Source organism: Mytilinidion resinicola, assembly GCF_010093595.1.
Source record: "Mytilinidion resinicola strain CBS 304.34 unplaced genomic scaffold BDZ99scaffold_1, whole genome shotgun sequence".
NCBI lineage: Eukaryota > Fungi > Ascomycota > Dothideomycetes > Mytilinidiales > Mytilinidiaceae > Mytilinidion > Mytilinidion resinicola.
In genome coordinates this window covers 2,417,031-2,435,896 of record NW_022985437.1, presented here as the reverse complement: position 1 = coordinate 2,435,896, position 18,866 = coordinate 2,417,031, and the positions used below count along the sequence as shown (strand labels likewise).

At 50.1% G+C, this 18,866-nt stretch overlaps 9 protein-coding genes across 9 annotated transcripts; 5 read left to right on the top strand and 4 right to left on the bottom strand.

Moving 5' to 3' along the window:
* Positions 1–403: 403 nt before the first annotated feature.
* On the top strand, positions 404–1,473 carry BDZ99DRAFT_21245 (uncharacterized protein). Its single transcript, XM_033713362.1, has one exon. It carries the CDS (start codon positions 446–448, stop codon positions 1,076–1,078), a length of 633 nt encoding a protein of 210 aa, XP_033584616.1. The 5' UTR covers positions 404–445; the 3' UTR covers positions 1,079–1,473.
* A 1,344-nt stretch (positions 1,474–2,817) lies between these two features.
* Positions 2,818–3,777, top strand: BDZ99DRAFT_457375 (uncharacterized protein). The gene is made up of 2 exons (XM_033718669.1): positions 2,818–3,352; positions 3,409–3,777. The coding sequence occupies exons 1-2, from the start codon at positions 3,206–3,208 to the stop codon at positions 3,619–3,621; spliced, it is 360 nt and encodes a 119-aa protein (XP_033584615.1). The 5' UTR covers positions 2,818–3,205; the 3' UTR covers positions 3,622–3,777.
* A 277-nt stretch (positions 3,778–4,054) lies between these two features.
* On the bottom strand, positions 4,055–5,432 carry BDZ99DRAFT_457374 (Phosphotyrosyl phosphatase activator). The gene has a single exon (XM_033718668.1). The coding sequence runs from the start codon at positions 5,384–5,386 to the stop codon at positions 4,106–4,108; it is 1,281 nt and encodes a 426-aa protein (XP_033584614.1). The 5' UTR covers positions 5,387–5,432; the 3' UTR covers positions 4,055–4,105.
* Positions 5,433–5,919: 487 nt separating this feature from the next.
* On the bottom strand, positions 5,920–7,181 carry BDZ99DRAFT_21163 (uncharacterized protein). The gene is made up of 2 exons (XM_033713350.1): positions 6,300–7,181; positions 5,920–6,246 (listed from the first exon to the last, which is right to left on the bottom strand). The coding sequence occupies exons 1-2, from the start codon at positions 7,031–7,033 to the stop codon at positions 6,153–6,155; spliced, it is 828 nt and encodes a 275-aa protein (XP_033584613.1). The 5' UTR covers positions 7,034–7,181; the 3' UTR covers positions 5,920–6,152.
* BDZ99DRAFT_21157 (uncharacterized protein) lies at positions 7,182–7,895 on the bottom strand. Its single transcript, XM_033713349.1, has 3 exons — positions 7,472–7,895; positions 7,374–7,415; positions 7,182–7,323 (listed from the first exon to the last, which is right to left on the bottom strand). The coding sequence occupies exons 1-2, from the start codon at positions 7,782–7,784 to the stop codon at positions 7,381–7,383; spliced, it is 348 nt and encodes a 115-aa protein (XP_033584612.1). The 5' UTR covers positions 7,785–7,895; the 3' UTR covers positions 7,182–7,323; positions 7,374–7,380.
* Positions 7,896–10,326: 2,431 nt separating this feature from the next.
* Positions 10,327–11,497, top strand: BDZ99DRAFT_493420 (DUF1771-domain-containing protein). Its single transcript, XM_033723232.1, has 3 exons — positions 10,327–10,448; positions 10,504–10,852; positions 10,916–11,497. Exons 1-3 carry the CDS (start codon positions 10,415–10,417, stop codon positions 11,268–11,270), a joined length of 738 nt encoding a protein of 245 aa, XP_033584611.1. The 5' UTR covers positions 10,327–10,414; the 3' UTR covers positions 11,271–11,497.
* Positions 11,498–11,907: 410 nt separating this feature from the next.
* Positions 11,908–13,774, top strand: BDZ99DRAFT_457371 (putative glycosyl hydrolase). The gene has a single exon (XM_033718667.1). It carries the CDS (start codon positions 12,292–12,294, stop codon positions 13,474–13,476), a length of 1,185 nt encoding a protein of 394 aa, XP_033584610.1. The 5' UTR covers positions 11,908–12,291; the 3' UTR covers positions 13,477–13,774.
* On the bottom strand, positions 13,725–14,664 carry BDZ99DRAFT_457369 (uncharacterized protein). Its single transcript, XM_033718666.1, has one exon. It carries the CDS (start codon positions 14,355–14,357, stop codon positions 13,845–13,847), a length of 513 nt encoding a protein of 170 aa, XP_033584609.1. The 5' UTR covers positions 14,358–14,664; the 3' UTR covers positions 13,725–13,844.
* An 871-nt stretch (positions 14,665–15,535) lies between these two features.
* On the top strand, positions 15,536–18,349 carry BDZ99DRAFT_530657 (putative beta-glucosidase; the record flags this gene model as incomplete). The annotated part of the gene is made up of 7 exons (XM_033726418.1): positions 15,536–15,928; positions 15,992–16,142; positions 16,453–16,526; positions 16,582–16,965; positions 17,085–17,212; positions 17,265–17,751; positions 17,832–18,349. 7 exons carry the CDS (start codon positions 15,536–15,538, stop codon positions 18,009–18,011), a joined length of 1,797 nt encoding a protein of 598 aa, XP_033584608.1. The 3' UTR covers positions 18,012–18,349.
* Between the last annotated feature and the right edge of the window lie 517 nt (positions 18,350–18,866).

Here is an 18,866-nt window from a genome sequence, read left to right as displayed (position 1 = left end):
GAACTACATAGCAGATTGCAAGGTTTCAAGATTGACAGTAAGAAAGCGGTGGAAAATGGACCGTCGGGCAGTACCTGCTATCATGGGCTCCTTCGTCGCGGCTGCGATTTTTCATCCTGAGCTGGCTTGCTCTTTGCTAACGGCTCAAAATTCTGAAGTGTTGGTGATAGATGCGCACAGCGAAAACCGTGTCTGATGTGTCTGATGTGTAGTGCTACGTTTATCGTCGAGCGTGTGTGATACGAGATGGCGATGGTGCGAGGTGGAGGAGAAGAGAGCGAGGGCGGGCGAGCGAGGGAGAGGAAAAGTGGAAGAATCAGCCAAGGCTAGCGGGTGGCAGTGATGAGTTGTTCAATGCAGGTGGGGCCATGGCATCAGCAGCGGTGAGCAAGGCAGACCGGTTGGACGGGGACAGCCATGTTTTTAAGTGGTGGTTTCGAGTGTGATGGGAGTGCGCGAGCCGTGCCGCCTTCGAATCACATCGGCTCAGCGCTTGACTCGCGCTCTGAACATCCCTGCCAAGAGTGCCGATACGACAGTCTTCGGCGCCATGCATGCCTCAGTCCGCCGGACGAGCCTGGCAGCTGGTGTTGCACTGCGGCTGTTGCAGGACGGATCCCCGTCGATCACACTCCACGAGGTGAGGGACCTCCGGCTCGAAAAAGCCGCCTACGGGTGCTCCCTGGCCGCCTGGGACACCCGGCTGCGCCAATTTCGCGCTGTCCGCGCAGCCCCTGCTGTCCTGCGAAGTGCCGGCGGACGGGTGCGCAGCTGGAGCACCCCAATCCAAGTTCATCTCATTCAGGATACATGGCGCAGAATTCAGGCATGTGAGGAGTTTATTGAAGCTTGCAGTATTTGGTTGACAGTCTTTCCATTCATCCGCGTTCGTCGGTCGCACGTCACCCGCGTTGAGTTCGATGGTAATCATACACAGTGCAATTGTGCGTGTCATCGCACAACTGGAAGGCTGCGTATTCGACCCGGCGTCCCATGGTGGCCAGGGTCGACGCATGTTTCTGGTTTCATGGCAGCTTCGGAGCAAGCACAGTATGATCAGGAAGGCTGTACAAGATGACATAGGCGGCTGTAACGCGTAGGCGCCTCTGATCAAAAAAGGTTGACCTGTTACCACGGGATAGGAGCCACGACTCAACAGTGTTACACAACGCGAGAATCTTTCGTCGAAAAAGTTGGCAGCCAATGGATTGCACCTGTGAGTACATGCTGATTAGCAACCATATCTTCACTATGTCGAAGAAGGTAAACGGACACAAAAGTTGAATCAGATAGGAGCGAAAGACATTCGAAAGTTTGTTTCCGCAGTAGTCCTTAGACCATCGGTTGAACTATGCTTTGAAATTTGAATCATCATAGAAGGAGGCGCGGAGAGTGCAGAGAAAAGAAGGGCTCACCTTAACGACCAGGTCGCATAAGGAAGCTTCCAAGTTCCTGCCATCGTCAACGCATACTATTTGGTGATCTCTGGCGACAGGACAATAACCCGGAGATGTCGAGTTCAAAACGCTGAAATGGATCAATATCGAGGGTTGCTCTGACGCTTAGTGACGAGGCAATCACGACAGCAAAAAGGCAGGCCAGACTATCCCAGGTAACAAGTGGTGGTGAGTTTCTGAGAGCTGCATCTCTACTCGGAAAGCACTCCTGAGATCGTCGGAATTGAGTTTACCGAACACCTCGAGGTCCCGAGATCCGCGAAGTGATATTCCAGGAACCATCGCGGTAGCTAAAAGTTGTAGAAGTCGGCGGCTGCAAAGGAGAGACGAGTGTTACATGGTACGGAGTACCAGTTGCGTAGGCGGCGATCCCTGTTTGCTGCTGGCACCCAAAGGTTTTCGACCGGGTGCTGTTGATGCCCAACGTAGAGCCGCACGCCCCGAATCACGTTCCCTTCTTGCCTCTTGTGAGGCATCCCGGATCATCGCAGCAGCAGGCGGTCATCAATCGTCAATCGTGATCGTGATCGTGTCTGGCCATCGGATCGTTCATGGATCCCCGGAAAAATATGCGTGATGAGGTGGTTGTGGGAGGTGGAAGTGGGAGGTGGAAAGAGTTTCGCAATTTTTTCAAGGTCGAAGAATCTTGAATGACTAAGCGGTCCAAACAGAGCAAACATTTTCGAGGGAATTCTATAACTTAGAGGTAAGTGGTCCTTAGAAAGCCGAGGGCTCAAGACATTAACGACAGATTCATCTCTAGATCATGTTGTATAGTCTGAATGATTTGGAAATGATGTTACAATCGTACTAGCATCCTGGCAATTTCGAAGGCCTAATAGCCCGGTGAACCCTTGGCGCGCTAAGGAGCACGTGACAATAGATCACTTCACCATCCTTCGGTATCGTGGTGTCGAGCACGTGAAGGGATACGGGCTGTTCTCTTACTCCTGGTGTTTCGAAATCGGATTTCCATTATTGAAAAGAGTTTCCGTTTCACAAACTTCTGTATTCTTTATTGAGAATCATCTTCATTCTCTACTGTGTTGGACGGCATGATTATTAACGTTCATATCAGTGCTCAGCCTCAGGCCCATCAGAAGTTACGTATACCACCTGGAAATTCTCCTAAGAATATCGACTCGCAATACAATCCTTCTCATGTCCTACACATCAACTACGTCATCCTGGTTCGAATAATGCCTATCAAGAAGCATTGTCGATTAGATCACGAATTACACGCTTTCATGATTCAAGAGAGATAAGACGTATCTACTTCTCCAAATTCATGTATCAGCCCATCTCGATACTCCGGTAGAGGCCAGCATCCGGCGATGACCCTGACATATGTAGCTGTCCACGATCGGCGAGATCTACCCCAAAGCCCCTCCGCTTACAGTATCACCCCACTATCTCGAATACATAATCACGATTCTCTCATTGGCTTTGTCTGGGTGCTATGTCATGACTTCCCCTCACCTTTCCATACAGAGTCTTTCTTTACAAACGCGAGGGTTCAAGCCAGCTCCCAAAATGCGGGGAACTTGTCTCTGATTGGTAGGATTCGTAGACCATCCGTCATATCAACCTAGTGATTGGTTTTGGAGTGCCCTTATGATATAATGTCGGGATACTTCCGTTTGTCAGCCTCTATATATGCTATCATAATCCCTAAATTCTCATTCCATTCTCAATTTAACTTCAGATCTACCAAAATCAAACCCCAAAGCCCCAGAATATCAGTCAACATGCCTAACAACCCCTTCCAACAAAAGTACTCCACCCAAAGCCACAAAATCTTCGCCGAGATCCCAGCCACCCCCGACACACCAGCTGCTCCCGCCGAGGCGAGAAGGTCCATGGAGGCCACATCCTCACCACCTGGCCGTCGACGGGTACGTTCACGCCCCTACCCCCTAACATCACGTTGGTGTCCACTAACACTTCCCAGTCCTCCGTCACCACCCGCTTCGCAAACCTAGAAGCCCTCAAGCACCCAAACACCGAAGAAGCCGCTGCCCGCAGGGCCAGTATGGCAGACCATAAGATCGGCAGCCCGGGAGTCATTGGAAACCTTTGGAACAGCTGGACGCGAGGATCGACGGCGATGGTCAAGGAGACGCCGGGGTCAAATGCAAAGAACGCTTCGACGTCGAGCAAGTAATTTATATGACACCTAAGTCTGAAAAAGATGTATAGCATTTGAGAGCAGCGTTATTCGAGTTGCGGCCTCTTCGTTTATATGAAGCTGTTTCACGATTGTACGGCCTGTGTGTATTATTATATACCTAAACAATTTGGATCAGATTATAATTTCCGATATTTCTTATGAAGTTTTGGCCGTGAGATGTGCCTTTGTTGCTGTGCACCTTCGTAACCCACCTAATTTATACTCTACTGGCTCTGTGGTGCTTTCACGATACGCATTAATCTGAAGCGGGAGCTCATACTTCCGGTCTGCGACCACCTACACGGCGCCGTGTGAGGACGTTAGACAGGCTTACCGCTTGTTCAACGAGAACCTCTTATCAGGGTCGAGGTCGTGAAAGCGTCTCGAGGCACTTCGGACAGTGGCAGATAAGTATTACACGAATACATGGCGAAGTATTTGAACATATCAGTTTATGATTCATTCTCAAGTATCATACCTAATCGAAGGGCACCCTCCGCAATCCACCAACGCCTAACCTCTTCCTCATCTCCTGAGCAGATCCCACACTGCTTGGGACCTTGATCCCACAGCAGTCTCCCCAAGAGCTTGGACTGTGCACATGGCGCATCCCATCCTTCACCACCACCACCTCCCCGCCTTCAGCTTCGTCCTCTTCAGATGCCACACCATAATCTTCTTCGGTGCTCATGCCCTCCACTGCTGGCACCAGCGAGCCAAAGAGGAAATGCTGCATGACAGGCAACTTCTTCAACACCTCTGCGATCAGCATCTTCCGCATGCCTCCCTCCACTTTCCCCCAGTTCTTCGCTGCCGAGATGTCATCCAACATGGGCGAATGCCATCTCAGCCCCTCAACCGTCTTGACGCTGTTGACAAACGCAACTTGGTCTAAGTATATGTAGTCCTTGCTATGCTCCTCGAGTATTATAGCTTGGTGAATCGATTTGGGTCGGATGTAGGGATGGTGGAGTAGCTGCGAGGAACCGAAGAGGAACGGCAGGAACTGATAGTCGTCGAGGCCCCAGACGCCATGCGAGCCAGCGGGTTCAAGGTAGTATGTAGACTGCACCGCGCGCATAAGCCGGAGGTAGCGTGGGAAGACGACGAGGACGACGGCGGGGAAGGTGGCGGGAGGCAAATGGCCAAGGCGATTCAGGCATAGCAGCCAGAGGAAGAAATTGAGCTCGTGTCCAGAACCATAGTCGATACGGGTGCGGTTGCCGAAGCTGTTGGAGAGGTAGACGGAAACCTCATTGATAGCTGCTTCGTCACTGAGGCCTAAACTCTCGTGCCAGAGCGGTTGTGCGGCCTCGATTTCATCCAGGAAGACGCGGAAGGCTGGGTTGCCGAAGCGCGAGCCACCTGCATCTTCTGGTGGGCATTTTTGTAGTACGCCTTCGGCAAGGTCGAGAATGTGGAGGATGCTGGTGATAGAGGAGGGGAGATTCGTTTGGTCGACGGCGGAGACGGGTGTGTCGCGCACGCAGTCGGCGAGGGAGAATACGAAGGAGAGGAGTAGTGTGTATGTCGGCGAGGCTAGGAAGATTTCATGATCTTGAGGAGACAGTATGCGCCTGCTAGGGCGGATGTACTGCCAGTTCTCGAGCGAAGGTGGTGGAGGGAGCGGCGGGGCTGTTGGAGGCGGGCTTGTCTGTTCAGGCTGTGACTTTGGCTTCGAGCGAGGTACAAGACGCGGAAGCTTTGCGGATAAGTCTGGCGGATGAGAGGATACAGAAGGTGGATCTGGAAGCGCCATGGTATATGGTGGTGAGGTTGGGTGGTTGTTTGCTCCAAGAAGCTGGAGATGGTCACGATGGTGTTATGCATAATAAATGAATGCCCTGTATAAATTAACTCCGATCGGCCCGACTGCCCGTTCCTTCACCACCCACTCCTTTCGCCTTCGCATCCGTCCACATTATAGCACCAGGCCTTCTTGCCACTGCCAGGGGTGCTTCAACACATTTTCGAAAAGGTTACTTGAGGCAAAAGTGTATTAATTTAACCAGTCTGTAAGCTACCGGTACCGCCAGTATCAAGACAGTTAAATCTTATCTGGTTTTTCGTGAGTCTCTTGAAGCATCTCAAGCAGTAGTGAATAGGTGTACACACGAGCAAGCTTGTCAATATGGATTGCGTTGATTGTGCCTCCTGTTTACGGTGTCGCTTGTCTGCATCCATGTTGCCCTTTGTCACATTTCTTCAAAGGGACATTTGACGGTCTAGACACTGGTCAAGACTTGAAGGCGTGGGTAAGCATCTTTGCAAGGCTACACTTGAATTATGCGACCCGACAGCGAGCACACGTCTCCCGCCAGATGTACTTCCTCTAGCCCCTGCTAGAGTATGCCCAGCATTCTCAATTATCGCATACACAAAGTTTACATCTGTCCGTCCTAAACAAGTGCTCCTCTAGCAATGTCTCCATTAGCCGGGCAACATAGTTCCACTGCCGCCTTATCGTGGTAGAAACCCGTTCTAGAAGCAATTTATGAAGGGTCAGTCTGTGCTCCTTTGCTAGCCTAGGATAAGAAGAGGCTTACAAGCACCCAAGAGTCTGCTGGATGAGTAGTCGGAGTAGTAAGGTTCGAGGCAGCGTGAGTAGCATCCCTATGACTATGTCATGTCAGTTCGCCGGCTACTACTACGCGAAATCGGGGTTCTCCTACCTTTGGAGCCATTCCGAATAGTCCGGCGTTTGAAGCTTCTGTCTTAAATTTCGACAGGATGCAAGAATCCAAGCTTCGTCAACTTCCATTTCAGACCGGACCCATATCCAGCAGTTCACACCTTCTCGGTTTTCTATGCGGAGCTCCCATAGGTTCCGAAGGGATACCTTCTCCAACAAATTTAGGATATGTGGAATTGACCGAACAGTCCAATGCCAATTTTCACACTCCTCCGATGGCCGCATTTCCATGTCACACAAGGAGATGCTGCGAATCGACGTATTTCGTATGAAAAAGCCGCAGAGACTCCAGTGCGTAGTAAACGATTTTGCGAATGAGACTTCTTGCAGGCGTGGGAACGTTCTTCGCTTCAGATTCTGCAGGAGATCATGGCTGCCTCTATTGCCAAGACCTTGACTCCATTCAAGATGGAGAGCTTCGAGCTCGTTTGCACTGGAGATGAAGAGGGCGATTGCCTTCGCAAGCTCATCCGGGTTTTGATCGCTAAAGTATGTCACTCGTATATCGAGTCTTTTTATGTGGGTGATCGCGGTTGTCCATCTCTCGTCCTCCCTGATAAAGGGCGAATCGCCGCACTTTTGCACGATGAATGTATCATTGCAGGCTAGGTGGAGTCTCTGCATGGCTGGGAGTCCGCAGATTGCGATGATCTGGTTGCGCAGATGATGAGCTATCTGGTTCGTGCTATCCATGTTTTGATGAAAGGCTTGCATCGCGATCTGGCAGCGTGGAGAGGGCGTTTATCAAGTCGACGCGAATGCCGATAGTAAAGTATGAACGAGTAATGGATACTGAGAGTAGAATACCAGCGAATAGTGGATACCGAGAGGAGAGTGTCGATGAACGGTGGAGACCGAAAGTCGAAGATCTAACTGAGCAGCTTGTACGAAAAACCTTGACTCGGCTGACGGCAAGAGCTGCAGCTAGCTAGGCCTTCCACAGCTCCCGTAGTTCTTTCCAGTTGTTGACCTGGATAGCCAAAATGAATAGGAGGAACTAGCACCTGATGATTTCAACATTTCGCCATCTTATTTAAACCCCCTAGGATCTTACCATTATCTCAGTGGCTGAATGAACTCCCCGGACTACTAGTAACTATACCCCACTGGTTTTGTTACCTAGCATAAGTAGTCTTCACTGGACTCACTCACTCTCATCATCTGGGTTTTCCCATTCGTCAGAAACCCCATCGACACTTCCACTGCCCAGATCAACAACTGCCAATGCCTCGGTCCGTGTCCGTTCGCTTCTCTTTTTCCGTCCAGTATGAGGCGAGAGGCTGCACTTACGGGGGGGCCTGTGACAACTACGAGCGCAGGCCACTCCACGTTGATTCACCTGCCCTAGGGCCTCTTTGGAGTACGACCAGCATTCAAAGCCTTTCAGCTTGCACTGAGTGCACCTCTTTTCTCCAAGCAACTGTCCCCCAAGTTCGGTCTCCATTATACGGGCAATATGCCCCATGGTTCCCCGCCTTATTGAGTTTAAGGCCCCCACTGTCTGGGGGGCAGTACCACCATTTGCCGACCCCGGTCATGACATAGGGCACCCGCGACTTGGTATTATTCCACACCTACGGTATACGAAATTGATCGGCACATTCGAATACCTCGTAGTTGCTCCTGGGTTTCGAGAGGGAAGACCCGGTACCGGGCTAACAGCGGGAGAGGGGCAGCGCTGGTTGGCATGCCAGATGTCCGAAAATCCGAATCCGACTCAACCTTAATCTGGCCGTTCCCCGGGCGAGCAGGAGGAGATACCGATCTGACCGAAGACGAGGTAGTACGAGCAGCGGGCGAATCATGCATATCGACGTCTTGCGGCTCGGTATCCGTCTCCATGGACGTAGAACGGTTACTAGTTCATCGGGTTAGAATGTATACTCCTACAATAATAGATTATGCGATCTTGACCGATAGTTCACCCCTGCTTCCGTGTCGGTCTTGTTCATCAAGAGCGCCCCAAAGCCAACTCGAACCTTTTGTCGTGACGAAATCGAGACAGCAGCTAGGCTTTCGAGAATCCATTGAAGCGCGCCGAGCGACGGTGACAGTAATGCATAAAAAGATGGGTGCCACTCAAATTCGAAGCCAATCTTCGTAGTCCAGTACTAGAGATTTGCTTATGCCTAGACAGAAGCCCATGGTTGATGCCTCGTAAACGTCGTCAAACCCGTCCAATAACGGCCCTTGAGTGGTTTCCGTGTCCACGTTCCAAAGATTGCAAAGGCGGATCGTCTCTAACGACAAGATGCTCGGTATTTGTCGGATAATCTCCTTCCATCGCCTAGTTGGTTGGAGATAAAACGTCCACCAAGGACACACTACGAAGACTTCGCGTGTGCGCTTCCAAGAAGTCCAGTAGTATCGGCCTTTCTATGACTGTTCTCATCAACGAGAGCTCTCGTAGCTTTGGACACGGTGAGTCTGCCAAGAATTTTAGGGGATCATGGCTATTCAAGCTATAGGATCGAAATGGCATCGAATCATCCCTCCAGTGGAGTTGAAGAACCTCGATTTCACTTGCTGTGGACGCAACCCGTCCAACCGCCCGTGCAAGTGCGGTTTCGTTGTTGCCGATATATGGCACCTCCAGGTTAAGGGTCTTTGTCTACGTAGTGGTTTCCAAGGATCTGTGGCCTTCGTTGATATAGGACTCATAAGTGGACAGGACGATGACTCCGTCGCACTTTACACGGATGCCCTTTAGGGCGGGAGTCGGCTTCGAGAATCGATAATGTATTTCAAAAGGTCGGCTGCTGGTTGTTCCATGATGACAGTGTTGACGAGAAGTCCCGGTTGGGTATCGCAATTTCGAATAACCTTGATAGCGACAGGAATGTTCAAATACGGCTAGTGGGGCGGCACGCGTCAATGAGCCTGTGGGCACGTTGGTGAAAATGCGTGAAGGGTCTTAGAAAAGTATAAATGAAGTTTTGAACGTGTGAACGGAGTTGTGTGAAAGAAGACAGGTGTGTGATGGTTCGAGGACGGGGATCAGCGAAGAGATTTCAGGCCCTGACAGCAGCTTAGTTGGCAAGCCTCATCGAGTCTTATTGGTTGACAACCTGGAGAAACTTGGAAACTTCCGACATAATTTAAAGCCGTGTCGCGTATTTCGGGTATCCTTAAGTACATAATATCCCACCAGATTCGAGGATTTTTTCCGAACGGATATAACTTAAACTAAATAACAACGAAGTTCGATGAGATGTCCTACTTGCAAAGATATATGGCTTTCCGGTACTGCAATCGTGCTAAAGGGTAGATTGCACGAGCTTCCCGCACACTAAATCGTGAAGAACAGCCCCGGACGTCTTCGTGTATCAATTGCCCTAGGCAGTAGAATCGGGCTTGAATGGATCAGGACCCTTGCATGCATAGTAACCACGTAAATCATGACTTTTTTGTGAGTAAGAGGACATTTTTGTAGATGTGGTTATCGCAGAGAATTGCTGTTCTCCGGCATTCTTCCCTAAGCAAACAAGCGTCAATTGAGACAACCAAATGTAGCCTGTTTAAGTGGAATTGTGACTTCGAGATCCGTTACCAAGCCCAGCCGTGATGGAATCAAGTTCATTGAGGATGCTTGCGCCGTACCCCGAATTTCGTGCATTTCTTGCTGACAAGCTGGAACAGCTTGATGTGGTCGTTCTGGATCATCCGACGTCTCCTACGAGTGACACTCTCAGTCAGATCTCCGTAGTGAGACGCGTCCGCGTGAAGTGGAGGTTTGAGACTTCTAGGTGCGGAGTGACATGAAAACTTAGCTGCTGTTCTTGGACTTTATCCTATGGGCAAAAAGATTTCATAGGAAGGTACTCGTATGTCACAAGCTTAGTTAGAATAGGATTTAGGGAGCTACTATCAAAGCCGGTCGTGATGGAATCAATCTTGTCGAGGTCGGCCAGCGTGCGACGTCTACGTGCGGAGTGGGATAGATTCTACGGCCAGATCTCCTAGCGGCGATCTCGATCCTCGGCCCGCGCCCGCATCCCAGCCTCACACTTCACAATAACACCCTGGTCTCAAATCAACATTGTACCTGCGTCGCCAACCTCTCCTTAATAGTGATATTTCCTCAAGTATCTCCATATGGCAATTCCAATGAATAGACTGGGCGGTCGTGGTAAGCTCTAAATCCTGCCTCGACGCGATCTCCCAGCCACTCACCTCAATGACAGCCCTCAACCACGACAATTCTGGCGCAGAAGCCGAATATGATCGCCTCCGCGATGCGGCGCGTCAAGAGGCCGCGCAACGCAGCTCATGCTTCGACCGCGCGCATCAAGCGTACGAATCTGGGAATGGCGCTCTAGCCCATCAACTGTCCGAGGAAGGGAAACAACATGCGGCGCGGATGGACCAGTACAATAAACAGGCCTCAGACTATATATTTAGGGAAAACAATGCTGTTGGAAGAGTCGATGGTGATACTATTGACCTCCACGGACAGTTTGTAGAGGAGGCAGAAGAGATATTGGAGCAAAGGATTCGATATGCCCGACAAAACGGGCAATCGCATTTGCATGTGTGAGTACCTACACGCTACAGCCTAGCTCTCGTAGGGGACTCTGATGCTAATGCGAGATGCAGAATCGTAGGCAAAGGAAACCACTCTCGAAACCACGTCCAGAAGATAAAGCCGCGCGTTGAACAAGTCTGCCAAGAGTTGGGTCTTCAATATGCCACGGAGGAGAACGAGGGTCGCATGTACATCAACTTGCAAGGCGGACCTGCCGTGATGCCTCCTGCACCACATTACGGCGGTGGACACCAGCAACAGCATGGCGGACAGGGACAATACCATGGTGGACAACAGCAGCAGCATGGCGGTCAACACCAGAACCAGAACCAGCAACAGAACCAAAACGAGGAGATTGAACAAGTGGTCAAGAAGGTCCTTCCTGGTTGCATAAGGGCCCTGCGAGGATGCTGTGTGGTTATGTGAGGGAAGATAAATGTCGTAGATGATACCCTTGGATATACCCGATTTTGCGGATGCAAAAAATGAAAGATGAAGGTAATTTGTAAAATAGAAGGGAGGGCACTGGAACGGTCTTTCGAAAAGCCTTGGATGTTACAAGTATTTGTACCACATGGCTGCGCTTAAAAAATCACGGAGGATATGTGTATGTTTGGGTAGAGATTACCACAATATAAGAAATCATCCTTCACAAAACATTAGCATGATTCCTGACTTGCAGTATATCAGTCTAGCGCTTACCTTCGCCTTGCAAAGTGATTGAAGTACCTCGAAGGTCTATAACTTGTCTACCACTGCTCGAGACGTCTCGCTACGCTTTCACAAATCCAAACATGACGGACCATCCCTTTTTTTTTATCTAATTTCTATCCCTTAAGAGGGACATTATTGCACATACCAATCTGCTAGATCTAAATATCCAAGCATGTGGAGGCTTTGCGTGAACACCACATCCCGGGCGTGCAATTCAGCACGCGCATATTCAGACAACAGAACTTCTTCCAATTCTTCCCAAGACAAGTTCAATGCTTCAGCAGGGTGAGTACGCATTCTTCATTGGATTTTAATTTTTGTAGCACCAACTGTCGTAATCCGACTCGAGTTCATGACGCCCCTCCCAATAGTAATGCCCAGTCTTCCCAGGATCACCTCTAGGATGATCTGCAGCTGACGGCCTGATTCCAATCCCGACGATTCCCACTCAAGCACATGAATATTACCGGCCTCGGAAACGGCAAGCTGACGATTGGTTCTCATATCCTGCTGCTCCCCGGTCGGAGAGACACGACTTTGATTCTCGTGACAACTAGTGCCGAGTACCCCATCTCCCCATGTCCTTTCCCCGCCCGACTAGGTACAGCAGGAACTATTTTGGCGTCTTCTTACCGAATATAGAATGCTACAGTGTCACAGAATGGTTCCATCATGCCTATTAGACGGCACGATACCCCAGACCTGTGTCCAGCAGCCTGAGCCCTGGACCAACATGCTTCTTCATTTCTTGACCACTGTATCCGCTTCCTTCTTTTTATTGCTTGTAAACAACACACAAGTCTCTGCTCAGTCCGCCGAGTCCAAGGCAACTACTGCCCTCAACACTCTACAAGATGCATGGTACAATGAGACTAGCGGCATCTGGGACACTTGCGGTTGGTGGAATGGAGCAAACTGCATGACTATGCTTGCAGACTTCGCAGCGATCGATAAATCAGCCATCCCCATAGTTACGCATGTCTTCAATAACACCTACGTTGTGGCACCGGCCGTAAATCCAGCCCCAGGAATCGAGAAAATGAACACCAATGGCGAGCCCCATACGAGTTATCCCCAAACATGGCCGCACCACTGGCCTGGATACCACGGGCACCCGGGCCAAGTCAACGCTTCAGCCTGGCTAGACGGCTACTACGACGACGGCGGCTGGTGGGCGCTCGCGTGGATCGCCGCGTACGATATTACCAAGAACCAGGATTATCTGCAGACAGCCATCGGCATCTTCGAAGGCATGACAGCTGGTTGGCCCACGAATTGCAGCAACGGGGGCATCTGGTGGTCCTACAAACATGACTACGCCAACGCCATCGCCAACGAGCTCTTCCTCAGTGTAGCCGCTCATTTAGCCAACCGTGTGCCCAACAAAGCCTACTACGTGAACTGGGCGCAGAAGGAGTGGAAATGGTTCCAAGCCAGCGGCATGATAAACGCCAACAACACTGTCAACGACGGCCTCACCCTCGATTGCAAGAACAACGGCCAGACCGTGTGGACATACAACCAGGGCGTCGTCCTCGGCGGCCTCGTCGAGCTCAACAAAGCCGCCCCGGACTCCAGCTACCTGCCTGCCGCTGCAAAAATCGCCGCGGCCGCGATTTCCGCCTTAACAGACACGAACGGCGTCCTTCATGACTATGGGTGCGAGCCCAATTGCGCGCCAGATGGGACGCAATTCAAGGGGATATTTGTCAGGAATCTGCAGGCGCTGCATATTGTTGCGCCGCAGAAGGCGTATGTCAGGGTGATTCAGGCGTCTGCGAATAGCATATGGAGGAATGATCGGGACGAGGGAAACATGCTGAGTGTAGACTGGGCAGGCCCTTTCCTGAATCCTGCTAATGCGTCGACGCATTGTTCGGCCATGGATGCCCTTGTCGCTGCGGTTGTTGTGCATTGAGTCAGGGGGTTTAGGATTGCTTATCGTGGCAAAGGGAGGGCAAGGGTACTGGAAGCCTATTTTGGTTAGCGCGGTGGTTTTGGTTCGCATCAATGGAATTAGTATTTCCCAAATGCTCAGACGGTCGAAAGCAGTACCTTCGAAGATTTGAATGACCGTAGAGATTGAGGCCAGGGTACTGACAGCCTGTTTTGGTTGACGTCTCCTCCTGCATGAATGGCACTTTTCGATTGCTCAGACGGTCAAAAACGGTAAATTTGAAGGATTTCCATGCTCTACTACTTCGAAAGAATAACACAGGCAACTCGCTTATTTTTAGTGGTAAAATTCTGACCCCTTGTCCATCACACTCATGCTGGGTAATCACCTCACATGAATCCTCCGGCCAGATAGTTCATCTTCCCAATTGGCACCCCCTGGTTCCTCAAAATATCATGCGCCGTCGCCACATGGAAGAAAAAGTTCGGAAGAGTAAACTCTAGCAAATACTTCTCTCCCGGGTCAGACCGCTCGATCGGCCCCATCCTGTACTTCACTACGAGCGTCTCCTTCCCCTCCCACGCCTTCTCATCGGTAGCGTTTAGAAAGCCCACTGTCTTCTGGATGCGCTCATGCAGCTGCTCGAACGTGGTTTCGGTGTCGGGCATGGACAAGTTCTCGGCACCTGCGAGGTGCACTGCGGCGAACTTGGCTGAGTCGCTGCAGCGTTGGATTTGGAAGGGCAGCGAGCCCATATCGGGGTACAGGCGGGCTTCAAGAAGCGTCGCGGGGTCGATATTGTTGGTTTTGGCGTGGGCTTCGGCGACTTTGAGGATTGCGGAGAGGTTTGTAAGGGCGCGGACGAAGACGGGGACGGTGAGTCTGTAGAAGGGAACACCCATGGTTGCGGTTAGGGTTGGGAGTTGATAGAAGGTTTTCTGAGGGGACTTCTGAAGAATTGAAGGTACTAGAAGAAAATGCTTTTGCGAGATTTGGTGTTTGAAGTCGGGCTTCTACAAGATGAATATGTGCTTCTTTTATATGCAGCTTAGTCTCTCGGATTCCACAAGGCCAGGATACGCGCATTGGGTTTGTAATCACCCTTGAGCCAACACAAGTGGCTGGCAGCGCAGTGACGGGGAACACCCAATAGAATCCTGAGGCTATACTCACCTGCAGGTAGTACTACCCATAACGCCGGGTTGTTGCTATTGAATGCGAGCGTGTTTCGTATACTTGGATCATGCCACTGGTCCATGCCTCTACAACTGCAGGAGTAGGCTGTCTGATCAGCAATGTGTCCAACCTAGGTACGCCTTACAAAAAGGCCCAATCTCGTCACACAAATAGCCCTATCGTCCCGTTTACGTAGGTCCGAGCTGAGCCTTTGTGACACAAGCGGTGAGTGGCACTCGCATGATGATTAATCAACAGGTGCTCTTTACACATTGCCTCAATCCGGACACCATAGCGGTTCTTCGGCGTCGAAGAAGAGACTGTCAAGACCGCCGCCGAGAACATGATCCAGTCATCGAAGACGGTTTTACGAAGATTAGTCAGGAAGCCGAGCAGAGAATGCATCAATGTCTTAAGGGGTGTGGAAATGCTACTACAAGTCGTCACAAGAAAGGTATTCGGATTTCCATCCGGATTTCGTGAAGAAACAGTCTCACACAGAAGATGATGTAGGACAGCGTCAGCGGGAGTTAGAAGTATATATGCGGTGAGCAGAGCGCTATTCGCAATCGCTGTGAGAAATGTCGTTGCTTCGGGCCGAATTTGTCCCGAAGGACGAAGAAAACAACGACCGCCAAGCAAGGCCAAGCTTCCCCGCAGCCAACTTCTTCCAGGAACACATCTCAATCCGATCGTGTTCCCCACAATATGACGTCCAGGGCTTTAGGAGAAAGAACTCCAGGCCGCGGTACCCATATTTGCGGGTACAATTGCTCGTTTGAGCTTGACTGTGGTCACGCTTCGTTCCTGTGATGAATCCAAGTTTTCACTGGTCATACGAGTATAAATAGGACAATACAAGATGTAGGACGCACTGCAAAAGAAAATCATATTAGTTTTCATCATGTTTACCACGGTTTTGCGGTTATGCGTCGTTTTCTGGACACTGAATAGCGTATGTGCTCAGCAGATCTACATCCCAGTGCAAAGTCCCACGACTCGACCCTTTTGTCCGTCAAAAACAGCTTCAGCCGAGCCCACGTATCGATTCTCATCCTTTTCCTTTACGCTGAATGAGACATTGAGGACTGCTACTTCTGTAGCGAAGCCCACCACTACCTCGACATATGCACAGCCATATCAATCTCTCAGTCATTTAATCCCAAATGTCTCTACGACAACATGGGGAAGCTGGAATCCTAATGACACAGCAACCGCTACTGATACAGCCGATGCATATGGCAACGCGGCATGGAGTGCATTGTGGGATGCAGCGAACGTCACAAACTTCACTGCGGTAAGTGAATGTCACGTTATCCCTGATATATCAAATCAATATACAACAACTAATCGGATGCAGACCGGTATCTACACCACTACAGTCAGCCCTACGCCGGTAGCGTCTAGCGAGCTTGTCCTGCCCCCACCAGAGTACTTTGGACCCACGGATTGCTACAATTTTCCAGAAGACTTCGTGTTCGGCGTTGCAGGGTCGGCTTCTCAGATCGAGGGTGAGTACCCACGCTGGGCACGAAAAAAATGGCATATTCATCAAGTACTTTGCCCCATGTGTACACCTGTCTGCCACTGCATGAAGTGCTTCAACAAGTTTCCACATAGTCTGAAGTGAAGGGCTTTTATCTTGTTCCAATTCCTGAAAATTCTCTAAGGTACCCCAAGCAGTGGCAGACAGATGTCCACATGAGACAGCTTGTTCTGGCATCAGTGTGCCATCTTTTCAATGCCCCGCGTGGTGCCTTCTTTTCAATGCCTCGCGTGGTGCCTTACAGATCGCAAAGTACTTAGGCTAACTAGTTCTAGGGGCGGTCGCGCAAGAAGGTCGAGGTCCGACTTTGATGGAAGTTCTTGAAACTGGAGACAAAGCTCGTGATTATGTGTGTGTTACTCTACCTCTTTCAGTATCAATTTCTGACGAATTGATGCCAACAGATCACGAACGAGAACTACTACCTGTACAAACAAGATATTGAAAGGATTGCAAGTATGGGAGTCAAGTACTACTCCTTCTCCGTTGCTTGGACTCGGATTCTCCCATTCGCCCTCCCCGGGACGCCAGTCAATCAGGAAGGCATCCAGCACTACAACGACCTGATCGACTTCATTCTAGAAAAAGGGATGATCCCTATAGTGACACTGTTCCATTTCGATACTCCATTGCAATTCTTTGGTAACCTGACTACCGTCTATGATGATGCCCTCATCGGCTATGTCAATGGTGGCTATCAGAACGAGACCTTCCAGGACGCCTTCGTGAACTATGGAAAGATTGTCCTTACTCACTATGCCGATCGGGTTCCTTTCTGGATGAGGTATGTAAGCCTGAGACGACTCGCGCTTTTAGAACTGACACCACTAGCTTCAACGAACCTCTTCTCTATTCCGATGACGGCAAAAGCATCGACTCGGTCGTCAAAGCTCACGCTCGACTGTAGCACTTCTATCACGAAGAACTGCGAGGAACGGGGAAGTTTGGCATCAAGTTTAACGACAACTTCGGCGTGCCTCGGGATCCCAAGAATAAGAATGATGTCTATGCTACAACTTGGTTCAATGAGTTCCAGTAAGCTTTCCGATTGATCTTCTATCGCCAGAAAATTAGCTAATAATCATAGGCTCGGTACATTCTGCAACCCACTAATGCTTGGTATCGACTATCCTGAAGCCTACAAAACCACGATCCCCGACTATGTTCCACTTTCAGCTGACGACCTCGCCTACCTCAACGGTACTGCCGATTTCTTAGGTGTCCATCCGTACACAGCGACCGTAGTTTCGGCACCCAGCTACGGCATCCAAGAATGTGCCGCCAACACATCCGACCCCTTCTTCCCCTACTGCGTCAACCAATCAACCATCACAACGAATGGCTGGAACATCGGCTACCGCAGCTACTCATACGTCTACATCACGCCGACTTATCTCCGCGAGTATCTTAGCTACCTGTACAACACCTGGCGCACTCCCGTATTTGTTACAGAATTCGGATTCCCGGTTTTTGCGGAAGCAGAGAAGGCCGTGCTTGAGGATATGTTGTTTGACTCGCCGAGAAGCGTGTATTACCAGTCATTTATGAGTGAGATTTTGAAGAGTATCTGGGAGGTGAGTTGACTCCTTTATTCATCATGAGGACTCGGAAGGGCTGGTCCATGGGGAAGAGTATGACGCTAACTGATTCATAGGATGGTGTTCATGTCATTGGCGCGCTCGCATGGTCCTTCGCTGACAACTGGGAATTTGGAGATTATGACGCACGGTTTGGCTTGCAAACCGTGAATCGCACGACGCAGGAAAGGAGGTATAAGAAGAGTTTCTTTGATTTGGTCGACTTTGTAAAGGCGAGGACACCGGGTGGAGAGTGAGACTTCGGTGGAAAGTTGTTCGAAGTACCTTCGTAGGTTATACCGAAGATCGTGCCGGCTATAGAAGGTTCGTAGAACAGAAAAGGTCATAGTTTTGAATCGTCCTTTATGGGGTCTGACTCTTAGTTTTGACTTTTCGTTTTGACTCTGTTTCATGATGGAGTTGTTTCAAGTCTTGAGGTTGCACAACCGCACGCGCATAATTCGCAATTTATTGAGTCACTCGGTCTTCCCTACCGTAGTATAAACACCTCTCATTCTACACATACACACCTTTAACAAACCTTAAAGCAAATCTCAAAGCAACTCTCAAAGCAAACACGGATTCACTCTTCGTTGACACCCGATCAACTCTTCACATACCTATGCCAACCAGATCATTCATTCTCGACCTCTTCCCACGAAGTCAACAAAGACCAAAGCCATGACACCTTGCACACTTCGAAGTTTCTAAAGAACATCAACCCCACGAACGATCATACCACCACTCGGTCCTACGGCAGCCACTCAAAGATCAACATGTCGGATTCATCGAGCAACACCCCCAAGGTTCATCTCCAGACAGTGGATGAAGAGGAAAGAGTTGGCGAAAATGGACCGTCCAACAAACCCACGACCAGCAAAATTGGAACCTTGAGGTTCGAAAACGTTGCGATGGCTGCGGCCTTTATAATCAAGAAAGGGCGGACTAGCAACGCACAGCTAGCCCCCGAGACATCGAATCTCTTGGTGGAGAAGAAAAATAGTAACACTGGCGAGACTGAAGTCCAAGTGGATCTTCTTGAGGAGGAAACGGATGCATCCTAGGAATGATGGCGGTCAAGAAAATGCTTTGTAACGGAAAGCGTGTTGGTT